Here is a 22,182-nt window from a genome sequence, read left to right on the forward strand (position 1 = left end):
CGGAAAACTTGACCCCATGTGCGACACCGGCTGGAATATTCAACCAGCCTTAAAGCTTTTACGCACCGTAAGGAAATTATTACACTTCCCCATACGATCGGCCCCGATAAAACCCGATCGCCGAACAGTTCATCCATTCCAGCTCAACCGTGACCGACCCTTTACCACGCTGGCCCTGTACCGCACCGTACCGACACACGGTTGAAGCTCGGCGAATCGAAGCACGGAATTAAGAGAGAAAAATACTGATTTTTATGCAATCAAATGTAAATATTATTCTCAACAAAACACTGCCACCACCACCCGATCACCGGTCGGGAACGTTCACGACAGCGTGTACTGTGCGATAAAGGGTGACGACGAATCGAAATCACTGGAAAAATATATTTGCAGCGCATTTAAGTGGGATACCATTGCGAACGATCGATGGGGAATACCACGTTAAAAGTGCCGCTGATGCTGATGGCGAGACTCACTGCATTCCCGGGTGAAGTCTGGTGGGTGGGTGGAGCTTGCTGGTGTTTGACAACTCCGAACCGGAAGTGAACGTACGCGACATCTTTGGGATACGCTGCTGCAGGTTCAGGTGATTGTCCGACCTTGCCACTGCGCAGTGCACTGCAAGAGATGCAACACCACCGACAGTCGCAGTCGCGTTTTAGTACTGTTTCGCAATAGCCAAACCGATTAATGAGAATCTTACAAAGAAACGCCACCGAATGACGAACGGTGGACAGGTTTTGGTTGGTGGCGCAAGACTGCAAGACAAATCGTAGTGTCAAGTTCAAAACCCGACGCTGGTTCGGAATTCTTCGAGGCCGGATTATGTTTAGTGTGAGCGGTAGTTTCCTTGCCGTAGCAGTTACGGTTTTGGCACTACAGACACATGTGGGCTTGGTGGTGTTGGTATGTTTGTTTAATGATTCGTTTACTTTATCGCGTACGCGTTAAACTCGATTCGTGAAACTTGATTTGGAATATGGATGAAATGAAATATGGAATGCCAATATCTGGGACGAATGCGGGTTTTGCTATTTTAAGGTCTCCGATGCCAATCTTTTGTTATCTGCTTGGTACAGTAACACATACGCTTAAATGAATAATTAAGAGTTGCATATTGCATAACAGAAATAACAGTAAAATGATATAACGTGTTTGTATTAATACTTACAATGAAACAGCACAAAAGGATAATTGTTTTCTTGTTATGAATTCATATTATCGTTTAGATTACGATTGCTTTTTTATTCTAATTTCTACCAAAATAATAACTCGGAATTAATCGTTCTTTTCTGTACTTTAAGCACTATACACTTGGCAATATTAAATGAAAAAAAGCTGTTTATTCATTAATCATTAGCTGACTAATGCCCGCAAACACATTCTAGTAAAGCTGATTATAAACAAGCTAACGAAGTGTTACTCCCATGCACTGGTTATGCGGGCTGTCCCATGCCAGGTTCGTTGTTCAGCGTTGTGTCCGTACAATAGCATCTACATCTTCCTTTGGTATGTCCTGATCGCCGTAACCCCATACGGCATCCTGATGTGCGTACTCGTCGGTAAGAAAGTGTGTACCATCGCCACACTTGGCCGCACGGCGTGCCACTACTTCGGGTGGCACGGATTTACCTGTTGCGGATCGAGATCGAGGAAGGATATCGTGGAGTGATATGAATTCATATTTTGTTACTGCTGCAAAAAAAAAAATCCACTTACGCTCATAAGCCCATCCGAGACGCGCAAAACAATCGATAAAGCCGGTGGTGACGTTAAACAGATAGCTGCCCAGCTCGCTCGTCTTGTAGTCCCACGGGAACACGTGATGGTAGTTGTGCCAGCCCTCGCCCATTGCCGCGATTGCAACGGCCAAATTTTCCACCGGGCTGATGCTCTTATCGTACGGCTTGTTGCCAAACATGTGCGCCACACTGTTCACAAAGAACGCAATGTTGAGCGTGGTGGTAAAGCGAAACGTAAAGCACACCCAGAACGCAATCGTTAGCTGCTCGTCCCAGCAGTACCAGGGCACCAGCACCGGCAGCCCAATGACGAGCAGCGCAAACAGTGGAATGTAAAAGCGTCGCTGCAGCATCACGATCGGATCGGCCTCGAGATCGCTCATGTCGATGATTTTCCGCTTAGCGACCACTTCCGGATGTGGCGTCAGAAACACCCAGCCCACGTGGGCGAAGAAAAAGCCACGCTTGGCGTTGTGCGGATCGGCATCGGTTTCCGAGTACTTGTGGTGTACGCGATGGTCGTGTGCCCACGTGTATGCATCACGCTGAAAAACAAATGTGAAAGTAACGGATGGCAGACGCGTGAGAAAACAATATTTAAAATCCAGTGCGAGCACATTGCCTACCTTTAGGCGTATAAGCATATTTAGCAGAACACGTGGTGGCAAACGTGTTTGGAATCGTGAGTTAGGTAAGGGAAAATAAATTTGAACGTCTTCTACTCATTTAAAAACCTTTTCGCAAAGGAAAATAAAATTATATTGCTAAATTAGATAAAGAAACCCATTGTTGAGTTGAGGATGTAAAGTCTTAGAACTGCTCTTTACATTTTAAACTCACTTAAATAAACTTTTACTGTATGTATTAGATTTAACAAAAAGTTTATTTACATCGGTTAAGATTTTAACTATCTTTAAAGAGGATTTAAAAAGGTTTAAATATTAACAAATTGATCAACACCAATAAAGGAACTAATTTGATTAGGGTGTACCCTAATAAAACATGGGAAATTCAACATTTTTAAGGGCATTTTAAGAACTTCTACACAACAAAACGTATAAAATATGCATTACTCTAATACACATACCTGTCCACATATTGTAAATAGGAACATCAGTAACAACCTTAATGGCCAACGGGCTTTGTACGATTTGTGCGACCATAGCCGATGAGCACCGGCCGTTATACCCAAGCCGGTGGCCCACACCAATCCCACGGCTAAAGAAGAAAAGATATATTATTAGTATAATAAAGAGTCTTTGAGTTCAAGTCGCAACATTTCAGCCATTATTGAATGCTGTTAAATTCGAATATGTTGAGGTAGCTCAGGAATCCTTTAAACGTTGTAAAACTTTTGCAAACTGAAATTGATGGAATTTAAAAGAACTTTCAATTTTATATTTTCAGAAAGAATTATATAAATAAATTAACAAACAGAAATATTTTTAGCTTGCAAAAGTCTTAAACTGTAGGAAGTTTTCCTGATCTAGCTTGACACATAACATGAGCAGAATCAAACAACAAACAACAATTACACTTACTCCATAGATATGTGTAGAACTTGGCGCGGAATGTCACCAAATAGTAGAGCCCAATCAGAAAGCCAACGTGCACGAACAGCTGGGCGCAAAAGTCGGGCCACCGTATCTGGGCCCGAAAGGGTACGCCCGTGTCATGATCACAGTGATTAACACCACCACCACCACCGCCACTATCGCTGGCTGTACTGTTGTTGTTTTGGTCGTTGATTGTGCTTTGGGTGTCCTGTTTCCTATTCCGTAGCGCTTCCGATGCCGTGTTTGTTGTGAGTACGCAGCTACCGTTCGGATCGGTGTCTGTCGCTACACTGTCCACCACATTAGGTGTCATTTTTCCTGCCTTTCGGTGTTTTCGCCCCAAGGTTCGATAATGTTGCTCACTGGGCACTAATGTTGCTTTGAAACATTACCTGCAGGAAATAATTTAGTGCGCAAAGAAAAAAGGTACGAAGGGTAAACATCGTGGACGACAATCCTGAAACGGGTACGTTCTGGTAAGTTGTGGCCACCAGGCTAACCACTAACGTAACGATTCACTGTTGGTACGTTAATTGCACACCCAATGGTTACCGTTTCCTATCCGGACCAGGACCGGTGATCGATCTACCCGAAACAAACGGCAGCACATCATTATGCGTTCGGGAAAAAGGACACGTACGGAAAAATCAAACGACACGCAAACCCCCCCCAGCAAACAGAGAAAGCAAAACCCTGAAACCGAAGGTGCTACTTGACGTTGAACGAAGATGAAATTTTCAGGATTAGATAAATAGAAAATAGATTGATTGGTCAATATTTGAACGGGTTGTGCTTGTGTTCGGTACCGATACGCTGATACGCGACCGTACGCGTCGTCTCGGACCGGGACTGACTAGACTGGAATTGTAAATGACCTCACAGCAATAATTCCGAGTGCTAGTAAATGCTTCCCTTGAAGTGTTCGTTATCGGGAAATAGGTGAACCAATCGCACTGCAGCGTATGAAACTGACCAGCAATAGCAAACAAACGCATACCTCGTCTCACAAAGGATAATGTTCGCAGGGATCTGAGATATGGAGAAAAAGATAACTTTGCTCAAACCGGCTGCCAGCAAGAGAAAATAAAGGATTGGCCTTTGAAGGTACACAGCACGTACTTAATTAATTGGAGCCCGTTTACTATTTGTACAATGCTATTTGTAACACCAGGAATTAGTCTGTGTCTAGGTGCAGTTTGTCGTGCTAGCAAGAACAAGATTATTAGGCAATTTAAATGCGTTTTTTTGTAATATGGTAACGTTCTCCTTGCTGCCTGTAGGTATGAAGTGGCTATTACACGTTTGAATAAGATAAGATAAGATAATAAATTGTTCTGCACTATCGCTCATGAAGTGTACTGTCATGCATGAATGAGTAGCTTAACAAGTCGAACGGTAATCATATTGTTAAAATTATTTCTGTTACTATTGGGTGTACAAGAAAATTTCAAGCATTTCCTGAAAACAAAATGTTGGTTTTTGTTAAAATTAGTATCATTATTTTGTTGAACAACAATTTCCTTACTTTTAGTATGATTATAAATTGCACACCAAGAAAAATCCTCCACATTCTACGCTCAGAGGCTGGTCTTCTTCAATCAAGTTACCTGAAAACCAAGGTTATCAAGAATAGGGAGTCTACTGGTCCTTTCTGCTCAGGCGATTAAAATGGCTTACAGTTCAGTCTTTCTGAAAATTGTTACTGAGTATCCCTTTCTTACCCAACTACCATCCGGTTCAGTGCCTCCAAGGAGCATAACTACTCTCGGAGTAGTAACATAACGACTATCATTGACGAGTGATAGAAAACTAATGACTCGTGTTCAAACGTACGTAGGTCTTGACTCTAGCATTCTCTCTCTCTCTTCTTGGCGTAAGGACTTTCTTGGTCAAGAATGCCATTTATAACTTACTAGACTTAATTTTACCACGTAGGCGAATAATCAGTCCTTCCTTTGGGGGATCCGGCCGATTATCCAGCTACGGGTAAAATAAATCTAGTGAGCCAGAAATGACAGGTTCTACGCTCAGAGATGATTCTTCTTCAATCTAGTGACCTTGAAGAATGACCGAACCTAGGTTACCAAGGTAACGCCGCTAAAGAAATAGCAGACGAGGGTGTGACTTTCTTGCTCACACTGTGCCAGTGGCGTCAATTATTCTTATAAATGCTTCAAAACTTACTTGCACACCTAATACTATACAGTAGGAATAAGAGATCCATCATCGAAAGAAACGTCGCGTTCTATCACTGATGACGACTTTGCTAACTCATTTATTCTTTTCAAAAAACTAAAACATCCTAATTGCTAGATACACACAGCGAATGTTTATCTTCCAACATCTAAGTTGAAGTACCACAACCATTAGTGTCACGATTACACATCGGCCAAAAGTTAAGCCGATCCATCGCGAGCGTAAGGTGTAAAAAGTGACTCACAGGGTCACTGTCAGCGAGACGAGTCACTGGAAGCGAGTAGAAGCGTCCGTTTTTTTTCCTACCCCCTTTTCTAGGCTGTAAAAACAAAATCAACAGGACGGGGTAAAAAGACCACATTATCACTCAGCTAAATGCCATCCGCTGGAGGACGTGATAACGAACAATTCACGGCTGAACAGATGGTGCGTGTGTGTGTGTGGGGTGGTATTGATTTGATCCACTCATTACACACCCGGCAAGTTATCATTGCTCAGTGATAGCAATTCATTCCGATAGGAAAATCTACACCGATCCGGTTTGCGTGAGAAATGGCGTTTTCTTGTTTGCTTCCTCCCGCAGCGTCATGAGCTGGCTAGCAAATTCAAACTCCAATGTCCGATAAACCGAAGCGTACCGAAGCGGTGCTGTTTTGGTCGCGGCATCCAAATTATGGTTATTGGTCGATTGTCCTACTGTCAACACGTGATTGACGGTAGCTCATAAAATGGTCATAAAGAAAATATTCTCATGTGCATTGCAAGGGTGTTACAGTGCTGCCCTGCCAATGCTGCTGAATGAGAGTGAAACACCTTCAGGGAATGACTCATTGGCTCGTGTTTGGAGCTCGCTCGGCGTAAGCGAGGGATGACAACAGTAACCCACGTACACGCACAGGCGTGGGGAACTAGCGATGTTAAATTCCTGCCACGAAATGGGGCCAACCAAACGTGCGATCGATGAAATGTACGATGGTGTAATCGAATATTAGTTTGCTACCCCTTTTTAATGCTCCATGCGCGTCCACAAGAAGGAAGCGTTTGTTGTCTGTCCGAAATGGTATCAAAATATTCACACCACCAACCAAACAAAAAAAAACCGAAATGGTTGTCCAAATTAACCAACACACAAACAACTCCCAGCTATTGGTATGTCGTTGGCGGATGATCAAATATTTCAACATTTCAACATACACCCTAAAAAAGTCACTCATTACTACCGCCGCCATGTGGACTGGATAGGGCACCGCACCATGCGTCACCGTGCGCCGAAATTTGGAGAAACTTGCTAAAGGAAGTGATGCGAATGTGCGAAGTCATATTTAAATTCACCCATGCAAGCATATGATCGGTTTCTTTATTTTTAGCCCAATATATTGCTAGGACGGGACAGGGAAGGGCTGGACGATGGAACTATTGGTCGGAGATGTTTTAAATTTCCCATTGCGACACGCCACAGCGTCCATCGTGTATGGACACAACTTCGGCAATGTGTGTATGCGCTTGGTTGACCTTTGAAATCGAAGTCGAACGCGGCGTGGTTACGCTCCAACACGTTGCGCTAGCAATCGGGCAATCGATCGGATGCGGTTCAATTGGGTAGCCTCATTGACACTAATCAAAGTCTATCACTCACTGTTTGGCGGCAACAACACAACTTGCCATGAGGTTTAGAACATTTTGGGGTCCAAATCGTGTAGGAACCGCTGGAAAACTTTGAAGCTTTGTAAGCTCTTGTTTGCTTGGAGAAAAAAAAAATACCCTATTTATACACCACAAACACTACACACCTTAACAAACGCACCACTATGAACGTCCGTGTCCAAAACGGATGGCTAATGATGGTACACCTTGAAAAAGAGCGTCCACTGTATGCGGCTTTCAAATCCGGCAATTAGCACAGCCTCCACCCACACACGCTGTATGCGCTGTGGGACAGTTCCTAACATGCGTCACCCAGTGATCCGGCATCCGTTTCGGCACCGAACTATCGCGTCCGACCGCTAGCAGATGACGGCACACACTACTAGCCCAGAACTATCCGACCGGTGTTTGATTCTTGTCGGTTCCCGGGTCAACCCCATCGACGGCGTTGCTCACCTACGAACGCACAGGGGCGAGTAGTCGCACTGTCTCTGTCTCGGGCCCACGTTACGTCCCCGCGCCGTACGTGGTGTGGTGGCACAGTTGTACGCAGCCACACAGCGTTCGGAATGTTCTCTGTTTGAACAACGATTACGCAGACGGATGGGAGGAGAGAGCTCCAAAAAACAAACACCGGAATTATTGTACACCACACAAACATTGTATGAGAAACACACACACACGCATGCATTCTACCGGGCTTTTTTTCGATTTTTTGTGCTGCCCCGGGGTGGTGCGTTATGCGTCCGTTCCGTTAGCGCTATCTGTCGCGGCTCGGTCTTGTGTACACATGTGAGTTCTTTGCCTCATTTCAGGTGTACCTTTCGGGATTAACCCGGGTTGCCGGGGGTTTTGAAACTAGCCTGCAACCTAAAGCGAACCGCGGGAAAGGAAGGAAATGATGAGTTCACTCATAAAATAGTTCCCCCTTTTGAAGCTTTACCAGATGCGGTGATAATCTTTTGGTCATATTTTGGCGGTTTTGTTTTCCGTTGCTGGTTGACACTGGATCGGTTAAGCTATTACTGTAATTGGTGTGGGGACCTTATCGCTATCCACTTTAACGGCCATCACTAGGATAGGAATGAAGCTATCGAACTACCGGACCCTATTCGGTAGTGAATATTTTACGGGATTTAATCATAAATAGCCGCCATTTTCGGTCTAGATCGAAAAAAAAAACACCCATTGTGATCAATTTGGCACCCTCTTTTTGATGGGTGCTGACTACTACAGCAGTACGTATTTCGTAACCTTGAGTGACAAAACAAAAAACAATGTGATGATCGATTAATATTTGTACAAAAAAAAACCGTCGAAAATTGTGTGTTCTGTTTTGTTTTATACGCACACACACACATACACACGCTAAACACACATTGCTTTCGTTTCGGCAACCAAGCGCCTCCATTGAGTTTATAACCGTCAACCTCAATCACGTTCGTATGTGTTAAGATAAGTGCCACATGGAAAATAAGGGGTTCGTACCAAACTATTTAACAAATATCAGCAAACTATCAACTGAGCACTGCGTACCGGTCACACCTTATCGATAACTTGTTGCACTTGCCCGGTGGACGCACGGTTACACCGTTCGATTACCAGCGATGGAATGAACTATGCTGTGTGGGGACCGCATGCCATCCGCTCGGTACATAGCTCACTCCCATCTTCTCTCTTTTTTCTCTCTCTCTCTCTCTCTCTCTCTCATATGGTAGAAGGTTTTCATGTACTTTTTTTAATAAAAACCTCCTTCCCATACAGTACGATAACCCATTCGTCACTAAGTATGGTAAGATTACATCTGACGGATTACACAAAAAAAGCCACAAAACATACAGGCGTGTAGGTGGGCGATAAATGGGATTATTATAATCGGTTGGTTATTTTCTCACAGGAAACCCAAACACATCCCAATGGGAACGTTTCATCGCTACTAACTGGAAGCGCGAAAAAAAATATATGAAAGACTAGGTCCACTCCATGCTACACTCCAAGTTCAAGCATTACCACCCACCCAGGCGCACAAGATGAACCACCAAACACACCACCCACACATTGGTAGGAAATGGCTTCAAATTACAGTGTGAAACAATGTGATTGTTTTTGCGTTCGTTTTGCTTTTTGCACCAACCTTACCCGGCGCTCTATAAAGTAAAAACACAAAACACAAACCAAATTTGCGTTAAAAACACACGTGCGCGGTTGCTCGCATGAATCGGTGAACGAAAAGGTGACACATCATCCCGTGCAGTGAGCCGATGGTTCGTGATCCACTGCATGGATCGTTACGGACTGCAGTGGAGCGGTATCATTCGCGTACATTTATGACATCAACTGTACGGAGAATGCATCCGGAGCGAGGGAGAGAGAGAGAGAGAGAGAGAGCGTTAGTGATCTTGAATCAACCTAGCAAGAAGATTTACATTACGTGGCATAATACACGCGTTCTTAAGTTCAAATAAATTAGCCTAGTTGTGTGTGTATAACAAGGTTTCATCTTTTTGAAATACATCAACTCACGAAAAAGGGTGAGTACTCTTCTTATCAACCGTATCATAAAAACGCAACCCCTCCACGACCGAGTGTGTGTCCGCCGCTGCTAAGTGGGTTAACAAATTGTTCGATGAACTTTCAATTTTCTAGCTCGTAAATTAATCCACCACCGGCGACAAACTCGGAGCAACGACGACACGCCATAGGCGCCAAGATGGCCAGCATTAATATGAAGAGCAAACATAAATTTTTACCCTATGCCAACATCGTTCCGTACGGCTCTCAAAGTAGTTTAACATTTAACCTAGTTGTTTGTTGTTCTCGGTATGATCGTATGTGAGCGCATGTTTGCAAACTGTCGTTATTCGTCTTGCATCACACCTACGAGGGGTAACGATCGATTGCGGAATACGAAATGAGTTTTCGGAAAGTTTGTGTCCGACGATGGGCCGGCCATACATACCCGGCAAGCCGCTTCGGTCGCACGTGATGATGTGGATGTGTTTGCTTTGCCTACGAGTCCGAATGTTTGTGAGTGATTTTTATTAGTCATTATTTATACCTCCACTACAAAATTTCGTGGTTGCCAGACCGGAAACTAACGTTCGCTATCGCTTACTTAGCGGTATCCAGATGCTAAATAATGGCCGCTACACTCATGCACGACGATCGTCCAATAGTGACACAAATGGGGGAAAGGTACAAGATAAGGGAATTTCTTGTAACAAAGTATCGATCGTCGGTTTTCTACCGTAATGGAAGCTTTGGTTGGGGACGGTAAATTTTACGCCCCGGGAACAAAGCGCATAACATACAAAACACAAAAAAACACAGACAAAAATGCTCCGGTGTTCCGCTATTACTACAATTTGGGAGGGTGGCTCCATTGGGAAGGGTGAAAGAATTTACGAGGCGGATGGGGGTGGTGGTGGCGGTGGTTGGCTGCCGTCCGGGTTGGGCGGATTGTTGCGGGGCAAGTTAATCCCGGCCTGTTCCATCTGACGCGCGACATTGTTGAACAGTTCCGGATTTTCACTGCTCATTTGCATCGCTAAGCGCCGGCCTGTCTCCAGCAGTGCGTCCATATTGTTCATCCCTCCCAGCTGGCCCAATCTAAAACGGGACAGCGATTAAACGACGGTTTGTCGACAGCCCATCAGTTCCGGTTCGATTACTTACAGGTTATTCATTGCCGGATCGCTCATCATACGGGTTGCCATTTGCACCATGTCCGGGTTGTTGATAACCGAGGCAAAATCAATGTTGGCCAGAGGGTTACCTCCGGCGCCCGCTGAAGGTCCGGGATTACGCGAACGCTCCTCGAGGAACTGTTGCGATACGCCCAGATTATTCTTGTAGTCTTGATTTTCCGGTTCGAGCCGTATCGCGTTCTGGTACGCTGTGACCGCTTGTTTGTGTTCGTTCATCTTCGAGTACGCCAGCCCCAGCCGGCCCCAAGCCTTACTGTAGTTGGGATCATGTCGAAGTGCCATTCGGCAGTCATCCGCTGCGCGAACATAATCACCCAGCCGGCTGTATGCCGCTGCCCGGTTGCAGTAAAACACTGGATTGGTTGCATCTAGATTGATCGCTCTGGAGAGTGTGACATGTGTTAATGCAATTTAAAAAAACCCGGGCGTTTTGCTACGATCGTCTTACTTTGTGTACGTGTTGAGGGCTTCCTGGTACTTCTCCTCCTTCATCAATCGGTTGCCCTCGTTCTTTAGCCCTTCCGCTTCCTGTTTACGTTCCGGCGAAACCTCTACGTACGTGCTCCGGTACAGCTCGTACAAATCCACATGGTTCCGGGGGTCGTCTTCCTTTTTGACGCCCGTTTCTCCTCCCGTACCCGCCGCTTCCTCACCATCGTTCAGCTCGTATACGTTTTCCAAGCACTGTATGGCCACTTCGATACTTTCCCGGGAGTCTTCGTTGAAGTTGGGTTGATCAATTTGCTTCGCAAGGAAGCGGATGAACGAGCGGACGAAATACTTCGCATCCAGACTGATGGCGCTATCACTCATTGTTGAGCGGTTGTATTTCTGAAGGTAGTTAACTAAACTGACGTGGGCTGTGAGTTTACACAGCGGGTGGAAAAGCACACGTATTGTTTGGAAAACGTTACTGGAAAACACAAAGCTGGGCAAGAACGGGATGCAATCAGAAAGAGCAAGAAGAAGCGACTGTCATGATAATTTCCGACGGTGTACGAAGTTTGACAGCCGAAGAGAGAAGAGAGTTTTGACCAGGCAGGAGAGCATTGTGGTCTGGTGTGCACGTTGATCAGGTCCAAAAAAAATGATTCAACTTTATAAACATTGTATTCTACTAAAAAGGTAATAACATTTATATAAACAGCTTCTTTAATTAGTTGCAAAGTGAAAGCAAAACTAGTTTTATTAATAAGCGTCGGAACTGCTAAGAAAACAGACTCAAAAACCAACGAATGATTGTCTTTACAAAACAAGAAACCGATATGCGCCAAAAATGACTATATTGCCCTCGCTTTACAGACACAATTTATTATAATCAAATTGTCATGCTTGTATTCCAATAAATATCAGATTAAGGAGATTAAGCAGATTCACACAGAAATTAAAATATAAAATATATCAATTTCAAAAGCTGGTTCATGAAATATTTTGCACCACAATGAAATATTTCAAGCTTTCAGAATATAAAAGCGACAAGAATTTATGATTGAATGTCCGGGGCCAGTTAAAATAGTAATTGCTGTTAAGAATGCCACGAAAACATCCCTATTGATTGTTCACATCTCTGCAGTACCGTTTATGCGATTGTTAGAGGATTTTTTTTACGGATTTATAGCGAATAAATTCCAGAGTTCTGCAATTCGTTCAACGCATCTCTTCAAAGATTCATCATGCATTAATTTTTAAGGAGCATGCTTCAGTCAACTATAGAACTTTCTGATGCAACATACAACATAAACTAACTAAAAATGCATTAGCACAATGAACATAGAACAATGACTTTTATTTAAATAAAGCTAATAACGAAAAATAAACTTTAACAATCACCAAACAAACAGTGCTGGTGGGCTCAATTTCTTGTTGGTTGTGCTAAGGCTAGTGACTTTTTTGCGGCATCAGAATATTGCATAATTAAAAATAAATAAACTTCGTCCCAAGAGAGTGTGGCAATAAAACGACAAAAAAAACTTCGTTCTTGTTCGATCCCATTCATTTCCGAATTGGACTAAATTATCTTTATAACACCGTCCGGATTCGAAAGTTGCTCATCGGGAGGCGTGTCGGGAATGGGAAAATTTATTTACATTTAATTTTCTGTTGACACCAGCCAACGTCCCAACGTCCGGATGAGGAATTACAGTGTCCTGCCCCGTAGCGCTACAAATTTGCTAATGACTTGTCGTTAAAATAAACATTATCATTTCCCTGTTCCCATTACTCACAGCGTCTCAACCCCAGCCAGTTTGCCGTGCCGTGCGTGCCGTGCGTGATGCGTTCGATTATAATATCAACGTCGTAAGACGGTAACATAAGCGTGCTCGGAAAGGATAAACTACCGTGTACGCTTCGCAACATATCGAACCACTTTTTGGAGCAAATACACTGAAATTCCTAAACAACTGGTTCGGAAGGAAAGTTTCGTCACTGTAACAGCGGTTATTTGCATTTAAATTGCCACACGAATAGTTTCACACGACGTAGGATAGTTGGGAGGCTTGAAACGCTTCAGTGAGTCTGCTCATCAGCAAAGATGTTTGTACACGTTTGTTAAGATCCCATCGATTGGTAAGTAAATGGAAGAACAACATCAAACGGTAGCAAACGGAAGAAAATCGTGCACCTTCCCGCTTTGTGCTTATCGGTCAAATTGTGGTGGCGGATTATAGCGGGAAAAGGAATATAGATGCAAACCCTGCCAGAAATTGCCTTCATCTTTCACGATTGATTCGCCGACATCACAAAAGAAAACCCATTCCGCCTGGATTTGGGAGCATGTTTTGCGCACGGTACTTATTTGATATTTTTGAAATATTACTTTCAAGATAATCGTTTGCCCCAAAAATGGGTCGTTGAAATCATCCACGGAGAATCCACAACGGTACCGGAGAACCTGTGGAAAGCCATTGCTTTAAATCCCAATTGTATGAACCGCGGGCTCAGTTTTGTGGACCCATCAACATAACGCACCGATCCGTGCCCCTTTGTTAACAGCGACGGGCCATGGTAATTGTACTTTCAGTCAAACAATGCAAAAGCGGAACATGAATAGAAAACAGAAAACATCGAGCAACGAAGAAAGGATGTGCATTATTATCGTAAAATTTAATAGATTGGTCCTGCAAAATCTGTAATTGAATTCCGCTCCTGCCCACGCATTTTTTCCGAGAGGGTAACGAAGGACTTTTGGTATTATTTTTTTTTATTTATCTTTGACTGTTTCCGTTCGAACGCGATTTGAACGGGCGCGTTACACCGGAAATGTTTATTATTTATTCATCTAGCTTTGTGTCGTGGCGTGGACGGATTTCATGTTTTGAATGGAAAGATTGATACAGCGGGAGTCAAGAGAATGGATAATGATCAAGGGATAGTACTATTTAGCCTAGAAATTGGTCCTTTAATGTATTGAAAGTTTTGAAATCATTGAAGACTTTTGGCAAAACCAGAAACTTGTTTTTATTTTTGTCTTTCAATAGATTTGGCTTGCGTGGAAACGTGTATGGCATGGCTTTAGATGCTTACTAACCAAAAATAAGCCAAATTACAAAAGGGATCATATGGAATTCCATTTGGATATAGATTAGCGTACCTTAAAGTCTTTAGAAGATGATCCAAACCAACACAAAACAGGGGAGTAAAGGTACGAGGACCTCGCCAAACATATTCAAATCGGTTTGTGGAATTTTGCTCGCAATTCGGTGCGTTCCCTCCAGGGAACTTCCAGACCAAGCGATCAGTTCTGAGCTTCCTTGAATCAAATTCTTGAAGCACAACATCTCAGCCAAGTGTAAAGTCTCTGAGGTCTGCAATAGCAATGAATGTCGGAGGACTACATTTGAAAGACATGTTCCATGTCCCAGAGTCATCGTGACAATTGTTTGATATTAAAAATCGGACGAAACATCATAGAAACTTATTTGAAATGACCTGGTAAATCTAAAATATCCGTAAACATTACTACTATTTCTGTGTACGTAGTTTAGAACTTTGCACGGGTTTTTTTGCATGATCTTTAAACTTATTATAGAAGATTAGTTCTTGCTAATTGGATTAAGTAATCAAATATTTATGGGAACGTTAGGAAGAGCATTCTAAATAACATTTAATTAAAAAATTCTTGAATTTATAAAAAAAATATTGAATATTTCAATGCAAGTAAACTCATGCTTGAAAATTTTCCTATAAAACTCACATGTAATACTTCAAGTCTATTGGAATTATAAGGATTGTAAGGAATACCTTATCTATTATCGTAATACTGGGAAGATCCTTAAACAGCATCACTTTTAAACCATCACTTATCTTTTGCCCCTTCGTAAACAATCCAATCAATCAACCACAACCTGGAATGAGAATCCACTTTTCCGTTACGGCTGCAGAATCCATTCGTCTGCGAAAGCATTCATCGTGTAACACATTCTATCCTACCAAGTCATTCATTACGATTGCTTATCGTGTGTAAAAATTAAGACAAGAATTTGCACCATTTCGAACCTTTCCAACGCCTAAGTGCACTTTCTTCCCAATTTAAAACTCATAAATAAATAAGAAACAAGTTACGCGTACGCGTTCGTGTTTTTGCTTCAGCATCCAGCGTTGAATTCTTTCGAGTTTTCCACCAAAAAACCACGCACACACGTGGGGAATGAAATTAGAAAAGTTTAAGCATGGCACACGCTAGACGTACTTTTAGACGCTTCGGTGCCACGTTGTGTGGCCAAGAAGCACTGTGGGTAAAATGTTAACGAACTACTTTTTTAAAGATCATAAACTTAAGACTTATTTGTTTAACTACTGCTTTGATACGTGTTAATGACGTGTTAAATACTATTGTGTATTTTGATTGCGTAATATTTTTTCATCACTCTAAACATAAATTATTATTCATTTATAACATTTTAAATTACCTTACTAGTGTAAGTTTTAATTATTTGATTTAAAAATTCTTCCTTCAGTTTCTTCCACTGTGCCGCACGTACGGTTCGCTTCGGTTCAGTTTCAAAATTGCGATTGATTCCCTCCGGGACACTCCGGGACACGTCACGGTGCGGCCAACGCCACCATACAATCCCTCCCCGCCATGACTCATGATTATTTATTCATATGTGAAATTCTTTCTTCCGCTTTCATGCCCTCGACCAATGTGTGCCATCCGTGCCTGCGAACAGAAACCAGACAGGGGGGGATCCTCGACTTTCTAACCCTTTTTACTTTCTCTACTCGCCACGCTTGGGCGGTTTGAAGGATGCTGTATCGCGATAACACGATTGTTAATTACGACTTGCTATCCCGATCTAACGCCCTGCCCAAAACCGTGACAGTAGGTGGCACGGGAATAGCGTACGGGAACACTTTTATTCTCGACTGCTCCGTTTTGTTGGTGGCATGGTGGGTGATGCGTCGCTTAAGGCTTCGGTTTGTGACGGTTGGCCTGTATGAATGGCATGTCTAATGCATTGCCCGTGTCCTGGGCACGCGAAGGCATCATTCCCTGCCGCGTACTGCAACTTTTGCGATGATTTATCTACCCGTCCTTGTTAGTGGTGGCACGTGATTGCGGTGATTTATTTGCATCGAGCAAATAGGTGTTGAAGAAAAGGGGTTTTGAAAAAAATGTGGCACGTGCGTGTATGGGACAGGATGTGTATGCATCGCACCTGCCAGCGTATAGCGAACGTTCCCAGGCTCCAAGAAAGGTGCAAGTTCTCAGGAGGACGGAAAGAATTCCCTATAAAAGGGAGCCCAAGTTGCCCGGGCCGGACCACTGTAAGACGTTACCGCTCCACCATGAAGAAGTTGCGTACTAGTGAAGCAAACCTGGAGCGCTTGTTTGCACTGATCTCCACGCATATGAACGTGCTGAAGCTGAACGTCCTCAACCCGGACTGGCGTCTATCCGTGCTGCCCGCCATAATATTTGCAATGATCGCATTTATGCCGTTTTTAACAGCATACTCGGTGTGCAAGTACTACCCAATATTGGAGATCATAGTCGAGTGCTTGACGCAGACCTGCACGGGCATGCAGGTGTTATTCCGTACGTACTTTTATCTCTGCCAGCGTAATCGTTGCAGACAAATCGTGCGGGAGATGCGCGAGCAGCGCATCTCGTACGGTGCCAATCAAAACGAACGGATGGAACAGTTGTTCGAGCGTGCCACGGAACGGATGTTGTTGCTGTATCGGCTAATTTACGCCATGTACTGTGGGTCGTTTTTCTTCCTGCTAAGCCCGCTGATTATTCCCGATCCGCGCAAGAATAGCCTGCCGTTGGCTTTTCAGCTACCGTTTTTGCCGCCCGATGAAAACATGCTCTACTGGTGCTTGAACTATTTGCATCACATCAGTCTACATCATCGGTATCCATCATCTCGCCCCGATGGATGGTGTTGTGCTGCTGGCATTGATCGGCACCCGCACGAGAATCAGAGCGCTGCAACTGATGCTGGAGGAACTGGACGAGAAGATAGCGGAGTCGGAATGGCAACGGACGGAACATCTCGACCCGGACCTGGACCGTATCATCGAGCTGCACGGTGAAACGAAGCGGTTTGCCGAGCTTATAAACACTACCTTTCAAATGCATTTCTTTGCGATGTTCACGATGATCTGTTTGATCCTCTGCATGTGCCTGAACGTGATCGTGATCCAGCCGAAAAACTCGATCTATCCGTTGATGATGGCTTCGATCGTTCAGTTGCTGGTTGTATGTCTGTTCGGCAACATACTGCTCATCGCTAACGATCGGCTACCGGCTAGCGTTTACGGGATACAGTGGTACCGACTCACCGTCGCACAGCAGAAGAAAATTCTGTTCTTGATGACTAACGCTCAGACGGACATAGAGATGAGCGCTGTGTTTATGCCGGTAAACATGACATCATTCGTGGCGGTAGGTGGTGTACGGTGTGGGGGCTGATAGGTACAGGTGGAACTGATGGGTGCTGTTTGCTCTTTGATTGCAGGTCCTGCGAGCAGCCTATTCGTACTTTACCATACTGCATAAGTGAAGTTCAAGTTGCATAAGTGGCGTAGGGAAATATATTGATCCGAAACTTTTGAAAGAATCTCTAATACACACACACACATTACAGCAGCAGTTTGCAATGATGGTTGATCAAACTTTTGCACTATAACTATGGTACAATTGAAATGTTTTATTTTTCTATTTAACTGACGAAAAACTAGTTCTTGTTTTTGGGTTTGAATTCGAGATTGCGCCTGAAGGTATGCAACACAGTGGCACAGGAAAACTAAGTTCTACGAATTAACTATCTGTCAACATAGATTTCTGGTGCTAAAGGATGAAATGGATTGATTACGATGATCGGTACGCTTAAAGGATCATACAATAAAACATTCATCAATATCCGAAACCTATTCAGTGCCTATAAAACAGAGTAACAACATAATACATACTTATTGCATACTTTTAGGCGTCAGGCATCAAACAAGCGACATTGTACAGGATGGTGTGCTGCAGTTTGCAACTCCTGGTGAAGGCTTTGTAATTATTTATTATCACTACTTAATAGTTGTCCATTGCGCTTGTGCACCTACATCAGCAATAAAGGCTTATATCTGCATCTAACTTCAGCCGAACTTAGTGCAGCAGTGTGAAATACGAATAGCTGGCCTTAATGACCTGTAACAAGATACGGTACAGAGTGTAGCGTTAGCGTAACCGTTCGATAGTTGATTTCATGTTCATCACCTTACCGACATAAAGCTGGACAAAATCAATGGCATGAAGATGCCGTTCAGCATCTGTGGTTTTTGTGCATTTGCAATCATAAACTGAAACATTTTTTGCTCCGCCACAGGCATCAAGTGCCAGTCGATGCAGTACAGACAGTTCGACAGTGAATCACTCTCGATCAGCAATAGATTACCGCAGGAGCAGAGCAGAAACAGCTGAAACGCGACAGATATCAGATAGAATCCGATCGGTTGCATTATATCGACGGCGATCACGTTCAACCCCATGCACAGTATTACACAGACGAGACCGAAATCTACCAGCAAATCTAGATAGTACGTTTGTTCCAGCAGACGAATGAATGCTTTGATGCTTTGATGCGTCTTGCAGATACGGACCAGCTCGCGGTGTAGTTCGGCTTGCTCTGCACCGGTGTCGAGCTCCTGAAAGCATAGCTTTAGCCCCTTGATCTGGTAGACGGCGGCCAGGATGGACAGCACGAGTGTGCCATCTACCGCGAGTAGAAACATCACACATATCAAGTTCAGGAATGTGTGAAAGGCGTAGTTCATGTGCCAATACGGTGCAACATCATGTGGCATATGCGGTATGTACACCGCCAGTGGTAGATTGCTTTTATTTGGGTCGGGATACACGATCGGGATCAGCTCGAACATCATCGTGGAAAAATACATGCAGGCAATCATGTGCAGCGACGCTGAAACCACCTTGTAGAATTCTTTCGCAAGCGTCTTGAAGTTTTCGCTGTGACTGAAAAGATTGCTTTCGGATTGCAAGCAGAACAAGCAAACAGCGATAGAAGGTAAAGGTGCAATGGTGTACCAGCCCCAGCAACACGACTTACTTTTGATTTCCGATCGCTTCAAACGCTTCATTCAGCATTTTGCGATGGTATATGAGCAGCCCCATCCGGATGGCAATTTCCAGTCCAACGCCTGATGTCGAAAAGCATTCCGTAAACACTTCGAACGCGTCCAGGTGCGTTTTCAAAGATAAGAAACTCCCATAATGCTGGATTGCAAACATGCTGATAATGAACATCGTCAGGGGAGATACCTTCCAGTTCGCATCGAGCACGTCAAGGCCGAGTAGTTTTAAAGGCCGGCGAAGAAAGTTGAAAATTTGAACCAGTTCAGGATCCATCGCGCTACAATTTTCCACCGAGTAAAATGTTGGACTCGCACTCGAGATAACTGACTGTCTTCCAAGGTGGTTCATGGAGTTATTTATATTGAGGTTATTGAGCAGGAACATGGAACAGTATAGTAATCAGCGTAGTGTGTAATCAGCAACTAGAATGAATTGATTACACGCTTTGAGTTTTGGCTGCCATTTTCATCGATTGAGCTTCTTGTAAATCAAATTGCTGTTACGTAATAAAATTCTTCATGTGAATTATAGTTTTGTGTAGTTTATAAACTTATATTTTGTTTCGAAGCTCGAACAATGTTTGATTTGTTGTTCTATTCAATAAGATTTTATATCTGTCCGTCTAGAATACGCCTAAATGTATACTATGTACTCTGGTGTATTCTTGCCCTCTCTCTCTGTGTACTGCACTCTGTACGAGAGAGATAGAGAAAATACCTCTAACAGCTTCCATTCACTCATACGGGTTCCCTCTAGCACATTTTCAGGTATATCAGGAATGCAAACATGCAAAAGGAATTAATACCATGATAAGTACGTTTCTTATAATATATATTAATTGTAGCATAAACAACTTTGTTGGATGAGGTTAGTTTTTTATATTGTTACAAAACACTCACGTACTTCAAGAACAGATGCTTGCCATATGATTATAATAAAGTGGTTAAATCGATCGATTCAAAAGTACTCTAGCAATGCAATGCAAGTGTTTCATTTCGCACCTCCGGGTCGTTAGGACAAAATTGCGGGTTCCACGTGGCCACAACAACGTTCACTCGTTGCAAGTAGTTTAAAATATTCCCAACAGTATTCTTACTGTTGCGTTGTAATGGAACTTGTTCTTGAGCCCATTCCCCTGTTTACACCCGAACGCGTCATCTTCACTTGCAATGCGTACAGTGTACAGTTCCGCACGGTGACGCATTTGCCACGTTCCAACGAACCAGTGGACGAGCGCCGCGTGTCGTACGCGGCCGCAAAAGCGAGCAGCTAATTGTCATCTTGGTTTCCTGACAGCTCGTTACAATCCCGATGCCCCCCGACCATTTTGCCATGGAAGGGGGTTGCTTTTGCATTTGACAGGTAGCGGAAGATGGCTTTAATTAAAATCTCTCGTAAGCGGACCCCGGACAGGACCGTCTGCCACCGTCTTACACACCGAGCATTGGGTTGAAAATCGAGTGATATTTGTTTGCTATTTGCTTAACCAATCTAACCCCGGACACCCAATCACCAACACCCGGCACTGTCCGCTTGCCTTTCCTCCGATGTGTAGCGGTATAATGCGGCCATGCGACTGTGGCAGTGTTTTCATAAAAAAAGGAAAGAGTTAACAAGCAAAAAACTACAATCACCGCAAGCAACATCCTTTCCAATGGAAGGGTGAAAGGGCGTAAAAATACAACCGAAAAGGTGGCGAGTGAAAGTGCAAACAAAACCATAAACTGTACGGCAATATGATGCCAGAAGTGCAGGAGACGGAACCGCGTCATACTTGCGCGTCACATTCAGTGACACCACCACTGCGGGGTAAAGTGATTGCCGCGAGCTCGCCAGATTTTATGGCCGAGGGTTGTTCGGTGTTGTTCGCCGCTTGTCAGAGTCGTTTGATGTAATCTTTGCCGTAACAGCAATAGCAGCGCGTCTGACATACGCGCATGACGCGGGGGAAGGTTGAGTACGCAACTTTCGAACGAACGGTTTGGTGGGTGGCGAAAATGTGACTTTTGGAACGGGTTTTTAAGGAAAAACTCACGCCAAACCAGTGTAAAGGATAGCCCACGGTTTTTTGGGTGGGTTCGCCCTTTCGGTGGCAAGCAGGGAAAGCCGTTTCCATTTCCACCCTTAAAGATAATGATAAAATTATGTTCATCTCAATCATCTGTGCAAATAAAGTTCGGGTCGTTTTAATTAAGCAAGATTAAATTATCTCCTCGCTCGTTGTACCGAGGTTGACTTTACGCGCACTAAACGAAAGGATTATATCAAATGAAAGCTTGCACACTGGCCCGTGGAAAGGAAACCGGGAGGTACGGTTTTGTTCCGAAGAGTGAAACAATATTTAAATAAGTTTGTAAAACAAACCCGGTCAAAGCCGAGTCCCCATCCACCGAGTTCGTCCTTTTTGAACGTGTCAGCGCTGTCAGGGTGTATCGTTTAATCAGCAACATTCCAGCGAATTTGGAACCAATTTTCAATACGAACGCCATCACATGATTGCACCATCATACCGATGCCCTTTTTGGTTCCAAGGTCCTCAATGCTTGCCGATTCGACAGGAAAGGAATGCGCGAGAAATTCACCAACCTGTAGACGTATAGGCTGGCCATAAATCTTACGCCAGGCTATTTCTCAATCCCGTGCCACTCGTGAGCACTGGTGGCCGGAAATTAATTTGACTTTCTCCACCCCCGCCCAATGTGTTGTTGCGAGAGGCTTCGTACGAGTTTTCCACATTGTTGTGC

General features: G+C 43.8%; 3 protein-coding genes and 1 pseudogene across 4 annotated transcripts; 1 reads left to right on the top strand and 3 right to left on the bottom strand.

The window, feature by feature from the left end:
• Positions 1-1,348: 1,348 nt before the first annotated feature.
• On the bottom strand, positions 1,349-8,814 carry LOC128298907 (acyl-CoA Delta-9 desaturase). 2 transcript variants are annotated; one of them, XM_053034715.1, is made up of 5 exons: positions 8,627-8,814; positions 3,284-3,690; positions 2,830-2,960; positions 1,720-2,287; positions 1,349-1,632 (listed from the first exon to the last, which is right to left on the bottom strand). In XM_053034715.1, exons 2-5 carry the CDS (start codon positions 3,609-3,611, stop codon positions 1,469-1,471), a joined length of 1,191 nt encoding a protein of 396 aa, XP_052890675.1. In that variant the 5' UTR covers positions 3,612-3,690; positions 8,627-8,814; the 3' UTR covers positions 1,349-1,468. The 2 variants fall into 2 exon arrangements, with proteins under 2 accessions (XP_052890675.1, XP_052890676.1); XM_053034716.1 differs by lacking the exon at positions 8,627-8,814 and having other exon boundaries at positions 3,284-4,278.
• A 1,322-nt stretch (positions 8,815-10,136) lies between these two features.
• On the bottom strand, positions 10,137-11,779 carry LOC128310763 (small glutamine-rich tetratricopeptide repeat-containing protein beta-like). Its single transcript, XM_053047479.1, has 3 exons — positions 11,294-11,779; positions 10,814-11,227; positions 10,137-10,747 (listed from the first exon to the last, which is right to left on the bottom strand). The coding sequence occupies exons 1-3, from the start codon at positions 11,656-11,658 to the stop codon at positions 10,540-10,542; spliced, it is 987 nt and encodes a 328-aa protein (XP_052903439.1). The 5' UTR covers positions 11,659-11,779; the 3' UTR covers positions 10,137-10,539.
• A 4,314-nt stretch (positions 11,780-16,093) lies between these two features.
• LOC128299411 (odorant receptor 46a-like) lies at positions 16,094-17,858 on the top strand (annotated as a pseudogene).
• A 593-nt stretch (positions 17,859-18,451) lies between these two features.
• Positions 18,452-19,711, bottom strand: LOC128304262 (odorant receptor 47b-like). Its single transcript, XM_053041425.1, has 3 exons — positions 19,413-19,711; positions 18,568-19,330; positions 18,452-18,493 (listed from the first exon to the last, which is right to left on the bottom strand). Exons 1-3 carry the CDS (start codon positions 19,709-19,711, stop codon positions 18,452-18,454), a joined length of 1,104 nt encoding a protein of 367 aa, XP_052897385.1.
• Between the last annotated feature and the right edge of the window lie 2,471 nt (positions 19,712-22,182).

Source organism: Anopheles moucheti, chromosome 2 (genome assembly GCF_943734755.1).
Source record: "Anopheles moucheti chromosome 2, idAnoMoucSN_F20_07, whole genome shotgun sequence".
NCBI classification, from domain to species: Eukaryota; Metazoa; Arthropoda; class Insecta; order Diptera; family Culicidae; genus Anopheles; species Anopheles moucheti.